The 9087-nt window shown below is 34.3% G+C and overlaps 1 protein-coding gene across 1 annotated transcript; it reads left to right on the forward strand.

Moving 5' to 3' along the window:
- The first annotated feature begins 302 nt into the window (after positions 1-302).
- On the forward strand, positions 303-1853 carry LOC112729724 (inorganic phosphate transporter 1-4-like). Its single transcript, XM_025779880.3, has one exon. The coding sequence runs from the start codon at positions 303-305 to the stop codon at positions 1851-1853; it is 1551 nt and encodes a 516-aa protein (XP_025635665.1).
- Positions 1854-9087: the final 7234 nt, after the last annotated feature.

A 9087-nucleotide genomic window follows, 5' to 3' on the forward strand; every position in this document is an offset into this window, starting at 1 on the left:
AAAAGAATAAAAAATAAAAAATTATTATTGTTGTACTATCTATTTATATTAATTATTAAATTATTTTTAAATTTTAAAATAAAATAAAATAATTAAAATTTTTAAATGATTCTTTTTTTAAAAAAAAAAGATAAGTATAACTATCTTTAAAGAAAGATAAAGATAATAAAAATTATTCTAAATAAAAAGATAAGATAATAAATAAAAATAAAATAAGAAAACACACACCACTGACCACTATATATGATCTTTCTTCATCACTTGTTTTTGTTTCCTCTCATTCACTCCTTACTGATCAGAAGATGGCGAAGGAACAATTGCAGGTGCTGAATGCACTGGATGCTGCAAAGACACAATGGTACCACTTCACGGCCATTGTGATTGCTGGGATGGGTTTCTTTACCGATGCCTATGACCTCTTCTGCATCTCCCTGGTCACCAAGCTCCTTGGCCGCTTGTACTACTACGATGGTTCTGACAACCCCGGTTCTCTTCCGTCCAACGTCTCCTCTGCCATCAATGGCGTTGCATTCTGCGGCACCCTCGTCGGCCAACTATTCTTCGGTTGGCTGGGCGACAAGATGGGAAGGAAGCGTGTCTACGGAATGACACTGATGCTCATGGTTATTTGTTCCCTTGCCTCCGGACTCTCCTTTGGAAAAGAGCCTAAATCTGTTATGGTCACTCTTTGCTTCTTTAGGTTCTGGCTTGGGTTTGGGATCGGCGGCGACTATCCTCTCTCCGCAACCATTATGTCTGAGTATGCCAACAAGAAGACACGTGGAGCATTCATCGCGGCGGTCTTTGCCATGCAGGGATTTGGAATCCTTGCAGGTGGCATGGTTGCGATCATAGTTTCGTCCATTTTCAAGGGACTGCACCCTGCTCCGGCGTTTCAGTTCGACCACGTGGGGTCCACCGTGCCAGAAGCCGATTACGTTTGGAGGATAATCTTGATGTTTGGCGCGCTTCCCGCTCTTGCGACGTACTATTGGAGGATGAAGATGCCGGAGACAGCAAGGTACACGGCCTTGGTGGCGAAGAACGCAAAGCAAGCAGCTTCGGACATGTCCAAGGTTCTTGAGGTTGTGATTGAAGCAGAGGAAGAGAAGATTGAGCAGCAAGAAACAGGAGGAGGCAACGATTTTGGATTGTTCTCGAGAGAGTTTGTTAAGCGGCATGGGCTTCACCTTGTTGGAACCGCCACAACTTGGTTCCTTTTGGATATTGCTTACTACAGCCAGAATCTGTTCCAGAAAGATATCTTCAGTGCCATCGGTTGGATCCCAGCCGCGAAGACAATGAACGCAATTGAAGAGGTTTACAAGATTGCGAGAGCACAGACTTTGATTGCACTGTGCAGCACTGTTCCCGGTTACTGGTTCACGGTGGCACTCATTGATAGGGTGGGGAGGTTTTCCATTCAGTTGATGGGGTTCTTCTTCATGACAGTTTTCATGTTTGCATTGGCAATACCTTATCATCATTGGACTTTGGAGGGAAACCAGATTGGCTTTGTTGTCATGTATTCATTGACGTTCTTCTTCGCCAACTTTGGACCCAATGCCACCAGTTTTGTGGTCCCTGCCGAGATCTTCCCTGCTAGGCTCCGATCAACATGTCATGGCATCTCAGCTGCTGCAGGCAAAGCTGGAGCTATGGTTGGTGCTTTTGGATTTGTTTACGCTGAGAACGGAATTGGCATCAGGAACACCCTTATCATCATGGCTGTCGTTAACGTCTGTGGCTTCTTCTTCACATTCTTGGTTCCTGAATCCAAAGGAAAATCACTTGAAGAAATGTCTGGTGAGCTTCAGGACCAACAAGCTGTGGATAATAATAACGTTGTTTAAGCTTTAATTAATAATTATCAATCTTGTACATTCATGGTTCATTAGCTTTTACTATGTGATTTTATGAGTCTCGCTAGGGAGTGAAGGGGGGTATTTGTGCGATGTACACAATAAACAGTTATTTAGGCCAATATGAGTTAAAAATAAAAATTATCCATGAAATAATAAATTTAAAAACTCTTATTTAATTATTTCATATCAAATTTTAAATTTTAAATTTTTTAATTTCAAATTTTAAATTTTTAAAAAATCCAAATAATTATTTAAAAAAAAACATTTGAAATCCTTCAATAGTCTCTTTTTTTTCAACCAACTGCCACTCCATCTTCATTAATAATCATCCCATTTTACTGTTGCTACTTGGCTCGCCACACGCCACTCACCCTTAATAAAAATAATCATCCACTTAAGGATAAAATAATCATCCGCATACTTAATGAATTGAACATTTAACATATTTTAATTATATATAACTAAACTCAATCCGATCAAAATAATCATCTACATAAAAATAAAATAACCATCCGTATACCTACTAAAATGATCATCATAAATTAACCATTAAAATAGAAGAAGACGATGAATAAACAAAAGAAACCATTATTGTGGTGAAACATAATTTTGAAGGACTAGTTATGACAAAAGCGGCACTGATGTGAAGCATAAGGCTCAAATCATGAAAGAAGCCAACCATGCTTAGATCCGAAGAAGAAGAGTATGGTGGTATCATCGGTGATGATGGTAATCAGTGGCTAAGAGAAGGGGGTTGAATGTTAGCCCCTTTTTTGCTGAGAAATACTTGCTGCCTTTCAAATTAGCTTCAGGAGATTTTTCTGCATTTTGTCTCATAACCAGACACGAGCCATTTTCTTTTTGTCTCGTACTCAGTCAGGAGATATTTTTCAATTTTGTCTCCTTAGCAACAGAAACTGAAATGGAGTAGAAGAGAAAGAAAGAATCACACCAAGAAGTATCCTGGTTCAGCTGCTAAGTGTAATGCAGCCTACGTCCAATCTCCATTACAACAATGATGGAATTTCACTATAATCAAACAGATTACAAATACCAATTCTCCCTAGAAACTACCGTTCCTATCTGGGACAAGTCTAGAATCTATCCTCAATCCTAAACTTGACTTGGTCACCTACCAAACTTTCAACTGCTAAGTGCTAACCCAACTTGCAAGAGAATTCCCATAGAACTACCGTTCCTATCTGGGACAAGTCTAGAATCTATCCTCAATCCTAAACTTGACTTGGTCACCTACCAAGCTTTCAACTGCTAAGTGCTAACCCAACTTGCAAGAGAATTCCCATAGAATCATGATACACAACTCATAGATGTACAAAGGACCTCTAAGACACCTATGGCTTTTTCTTTAATTTTGTACACTCTGTCTTTTTTCACTCACTGGCTTTTTCTTACAAACCTCACATTGTTTGCCTTTTTCACCATGAGACTCAGATAGACAAAACTAAAGAAAATACAAAATGAAACACATTGAAGGAGAAGAACTTCTGTTAGTTTGGGTAGTTATGAGAACTCTGTGCTTACTCTCCGTGTCTCAAGCATTGACCGTTCACCCTTATTATAGAAGGGGAAGCTTCCAAGGTTGAAACGGTTCAATCGAGCCAACTTCTTCTTCTTCAACACCAAAATCGGTTCGGACAGAGAGAAGAGAGAGGAAACCGAAAGCAAAAATCAACATACAATTACCTATCTCTCATCCCTTCTCATCAAGCTTCATCAATCTGAGCCTTCCATCTTGACTTGGTTCCCAAGAAGAATTTCTGACCCTTGATGAACACTTGATCCTTGACAGCTCCATCTGCTCCACTTCTGCTTCCTCTTCTATGTAGCTACAGTAGCTACCTTTTGTGATGGATGAACAAAAGTAGAAACGAAATGGATTACTACCATTTTAGGTATGGAGATCTTGAGACTTCTTCACCATATCTTGCCATTAGTGGTAAAGATCTCAGCCACGCCATACTGCTGATCTTCTTTTTGCAAGGGCCATCATCACCTTGGCCACTTGCTTCTTCATAGCTTCTGTTCTTCTTCTTCTGATAGCTTGCATCTTCTTCCTTTCTTGTCAGTGAAGTGACCGAAACAAAAGAAAGAGAGGAGAGAGAAGATAGAAAAGCTTTCAATGGAAGTAAAGGAAGAAATTAAAATGAGTTAAAATTTTCACTTTCCAAAAACCCCATGCTTAGTAACGTGTGAGAGTAATAAAAGCCATCAAATCAATTTTGAATTTTCTCTCTCCTATTACCAATGCAATTAAACCAAGTTAATTGAATTTAAATTTCATTCCTTAGTGGGAGTAGGTAATCGAACTCAATTATGCTCCATTTCATTCTTTCTTCTTTCAATTCGGACCCACCAAAAGTTGGGGCAATTGAAAATTATTTTTTGGGCTTCTCAAATATTTCTCTGGCCCAAATAGCATATTGTAAACTATTCAGTCATAAAGCTTAAAGCTTCTTTTGTACCAAAAACTGAATGTTTCCTCAACCCATTGGATCATGATATTTTTAATCTAAAACCCAAATCTGCACATTAGCAAAATTATTAATCAATCAAATGAAATTAACAACTTAATAATTTTACAATTAATTATTTTTAACCTAGGCTCTTTCTCTTTTCCAACCTTTTTACGAGAAGAGGTTCTCTGATCAATTACTTTCCTCCTCATAGCTTCGGTTGATTGTGAAGAAGGGGAAGAAGATGAAGTAGAATGTATATAGATATGGGTGTAGGTTTGATGAGCAGATGAAAAATTTTTAGAAGATGGAGTTCGGTTGCTTCTTTTAGGTGCCAACTTCTTTTTCATGATAGAAAATGAAGAAGAGAGTGAGAAGATGAAGGGATGGCCGAATGAATTGGAGAATGGAGAGAGGTTACAACTGCATTTAATGCTGAGTGGAGAGAGGATTAATAGAATGATTGGCATTTAATGGAGCAGTTTTCATCAAGGCTAACACAATTTAAAAGGCCAAACTAGGCTATGCCTTTTTTTTTTCATAACTAAAAAAATTTTGATTGGCCTAACTTTGTCCTATTATTTGTTAGAGGCTCTATTTTGTAAATTTTTTTTAACTCAATTATGTAAATTATACTTAATTACATTACTTTCATTCTAAATAAATTTATTTTTTTATAATTTTATACTTAAAGATTTTAGAATAATTCATTCTAAATAATTTTTTATTTTCTTTAAGTATACAATTATAAAAAAATTAATTTATTTAGAATGAAAGTAATGTGATTAAGTGTAATTTATTTAGATGTGATTAAAAAATAATTGAGTACTATGTACAGTAAAAAATTGATATTACTAAAGGATAAAATTAAAATTTATTTCTATGTATCATTTTTATCCTCAAAGTTTTCGTCCTATTTAAGTTCTTAACGTTTTAAAATCGTCTCAATCTAGTCCCGCCGTCAATTCTGTTAACGGATCCTAACGACAGAACAACATTGAGTCAATTTTAAAATGTTAAGGACTTAAATAGGACGATTGAAACGTTAGAGACAACTTTAAAACTTACCCTAAACGTTAGAGAGAAAAATGATACTCTATTCTATATATATATGTTCATTTGATTCCCTAGATATTGAGACCCTATTTTCACTTTTTTCTTTTCAATTATAAGCCAAGATCACCCTAGCAGCACTATTAACAATGAATCCTAGTTCATTCCATTTTCTTAATGATTAAGTCAATCACATTTTGTAAGGATCATTCAAATTCACTCAACTTTAGCTAACATCAATAACTTATACATAAAGGTTTGTTTGTTTTGTGAAAATATTTTCTATTTTTATTTTTAATTTAGTATTTTATAAAAAAAAAATAAAAAATAATAGAAAAGAAGTTTCTAAAATTCTACCTGTGGCAGCCGCAGCTGTAAGAGTATTGATATCATCATCAGATTTGACATTAACATTAGAACCAATCACTGAAGCAAGATGTTCCTTTTCAACCCCCATTGATTCTGCGAAAAAGTTTAAGGGGCCAGTAACTTTTGTATTTTGTGGCCAACACTTAATTATAAAAAAAAGTAAGTGATCTTCTACCATTGAATATAATCTCACATCATTAAAAATATTATTGATGGTCAATTAATAATTACAAAATACAAAAGTTACTAACCCTTTAGCACTCCTCTTAATTATGCAGCCTCAACACACTGAGCAGCAACCAATGTTGCTGCTGAGGCCACAGCCATGTCTATCTTTCCCATCTTCTCATCCTCCCTGTTGCTCGCAGACAAGGTCGCAATTGCAGCCGTAACAGCTGCAACTGTAGCCGCTACTGCGGCAACAGAGATGGATGCATGGAGTTGAGCATTGTGAATTCTGTTCTCTTCTTTCTTTTTCTCTCTTCTTTCCTTTAACCATTTTCCAACTGTTTTAGGCCCTGATGATGATGATGAGCATGGTGGAGTTGTATTGCCATTAATGCAGGTAGAAGAAGAATTCATGATGCCTCTTCCACCGTTGAATAGAGGGTGAATTGAATTGTTGGCTCTAAAGAACTGCAATGATATAAATTAGGGGTGTGCATGGTCCGGCCCGGCCCGAAGATCCGGTCCGGTCCCGAACACTTTTGGGGCTAATTTAGTGTGATTTCATCAGGTCTAGGGCCGGGTATGGGTCTCAAAAATAGACCCGGTCATTATTTCGGGTCGGGTTCGGGCCATAGTTCGGGTCACCCGAAATCGGCCCGGTGGTCCGGTCATCATACACAATTAATATTTTGTGTTATTAGTGATGGATGATGGCTATTATTATGTGAAATTTAAGTATTGTAAACCTTAATATTTTGTGTTATTAGTCATTATATATAAGACTATAAGTTAATATTTTATGTTTAAAATGCATAAGATTTTAGACTAATGCATAATCTTGTATTATTTGTATTGATTTAAATATTTGGTGTTATTAGGTAATATTAGTATTGATTATGGTTATGTTTTAATTTTAGAGAAGAGTTGGTTCTTATTATATTTTTCTAAGTGAATTTTACCATGTCAAATAATGGTTGGAGTCTTGGAAATTTGGATATTTTTACATGCTAACTTACAAAAAGGTATCAAGGTAATATAATGTTAACGGTCCGGTTTTCACCCGGTTTTTACCCGGTATAATCGTGGCCCGAAAGTGTATAGGTTTCATCGGGTCTAGGGTCGGGTTCGGATCTAACAAATAAGTCCGGTATATATTTCGGGCCGAGTCTGGGTCACATCATACCCGGTTTCACCCGACCCATGCACACCCCTAATATAAATAAATAGATAGAAGCTTTGTTAGCGTCATTGGTCTTTGGATTATTCATCATTATTATTGCATTGATTGTATGCTTGTTTTTGTGTTAACATATAGTTTGGACTTTGGAAAATGTTATCATGCACTGACATAATTTAATGTTAGTATAACTTCTTACATTTAATCCACTAAATTACTTATTCTAAAAAGACTAAAATATTGATAAATAAATCTTTAATGTTACATTTAAAAAGAAGATTGAAATTGAGAGATGGATATTAAAAAATTAAGATTAAATTAAGTTTTTATATTATATTTAGTGTAAAATATATTAGACTAAATTATGTCTTAATATTATGTTAATTCAAAATAAATATAAAAATTGAGAAATAAATTTAAAATTTAAAAAGTTAAATAAAAATATTTTTTAAAAAAAATATTATTAAAATTTCAGTTTTTGTCTCAAAAAATTTCAGTCACATGTGTCTTTACTTTCTGAAGATAATGAAAGAACTGAAATTTTGTATTCTAAAATTAAAATTTTAATTTTAGTCATTTTAGTCACTAATTATCAAATATAATACTAAGTCTTCATTTTCAATCTTAATTCTATTATCTGAAAACAAACAGTATTTGAATAATAAATTATGCTTCTATTAATTATTTTTCAAATATTTTTAGTACTAAAAATATTAAAATATTAACTTTTTAAAGATTAAATTATTATTACATTGATTATCTAAATACTGTACAAAAATTTTGTTTATATTATATAGCCCGGGTGAAATCTGAAAAAAAAAATTATGAGTATAATATTTTGAAAGTCTAAATTGTAAGTGTGCTTCATTTTTCATTGATCACTATTTCTATTGAATACACATCATTAAATTAGCTGAGATTTTTAGTTATCTTTTTGTTTTTAAAATATTGAGAGCTCAATACATCAGAGTGGAGCAAAATAAACAAACCTAAAACAAAAACACTGCAGACAAAGAAACCAACTCCTGGCATCTCTTGCAATGCCCTCAACCACCAATAGATTCACACCCAATCCACTCTTTGTAGCTCAATCATGTCTTTGTTTGAATGATTTTAATACTTGCATTTTTATTGTTGAAAATTCTGGCATTACATTCTAATTAGATGTTCCAAATTACTGCAAAAAATGCTGTCAACCACACTTTTTGCCCTTGTCTTCTGTTGTGCATGTCAATCCAACTCTCAAACAGATTTTTAATGGTTCCAGTAATTATCCACTTTCTACCAAATAACTGCAACCAAGAGCACCACACCTGCTATGTAAACTCACAAAGAAGAAACAAATGCTCAACAGATGCTATCCCCTTGTTACACAGGACATAAATATTATCACTAAGACTAGCAACTCCTAACCTCGTCAACCTCTCCTTAGTATTAAGTCTATCAACTAGCACAAACCATCCAAAAAACTCAATTTTTGGAAGTACAAAGTCTCTCCATAGTGAACTTGTAAAGCTATAACTCGGGTTAAACTTGGTAGATTTTAAACTCGAGTCATAGGCATTAATAAGTGATGATGGCTCACTCACATTCCGGAAATATAGATAATGGAATATATATAATTTAATTTAATTTTAATATACTAATAATATAAAATATTTTATATAATTATTTAATTATATTTATTTTTTTAATAACTATTTAGACTATCAATACAAAAAATAATTATTTTTACCCACACATCATTATGTAAATAAATATATGTATACAACTATTTTACATTAAATTTGCTACCAAAACCAATCTATTTGGAACAAATGCAAACCCCACAGATCAACAACACTATCTCAGAGAATATTGGGGTCCTCACATTGTAAAGGTAATACTAATAACACAACTATATGCTTCCCATTGTTACTTCCAGAATTTTCTTAGGGCAGAAAAAGGGACCACCACACCTTTCTCTATCTCAATTCAATTG

Source organism: Arachis hypogaea, chromosome 12 (assembly GCF_003086295.3).
Source record: "Arachis hypogaea cultivar Tifrunner chromosome 12, arahy.Tifrunner.gnm2.J5K5, whole genome shotgun sequence".
In the NCBI taxonomy this organism is placed as follows: domain Eukaryota; kingdom Viridiplantae; phylum Streptophyta; class Magnoliopsida; order Fabales; family Fabaceae; genus Arachis; species Arachis hypogaea.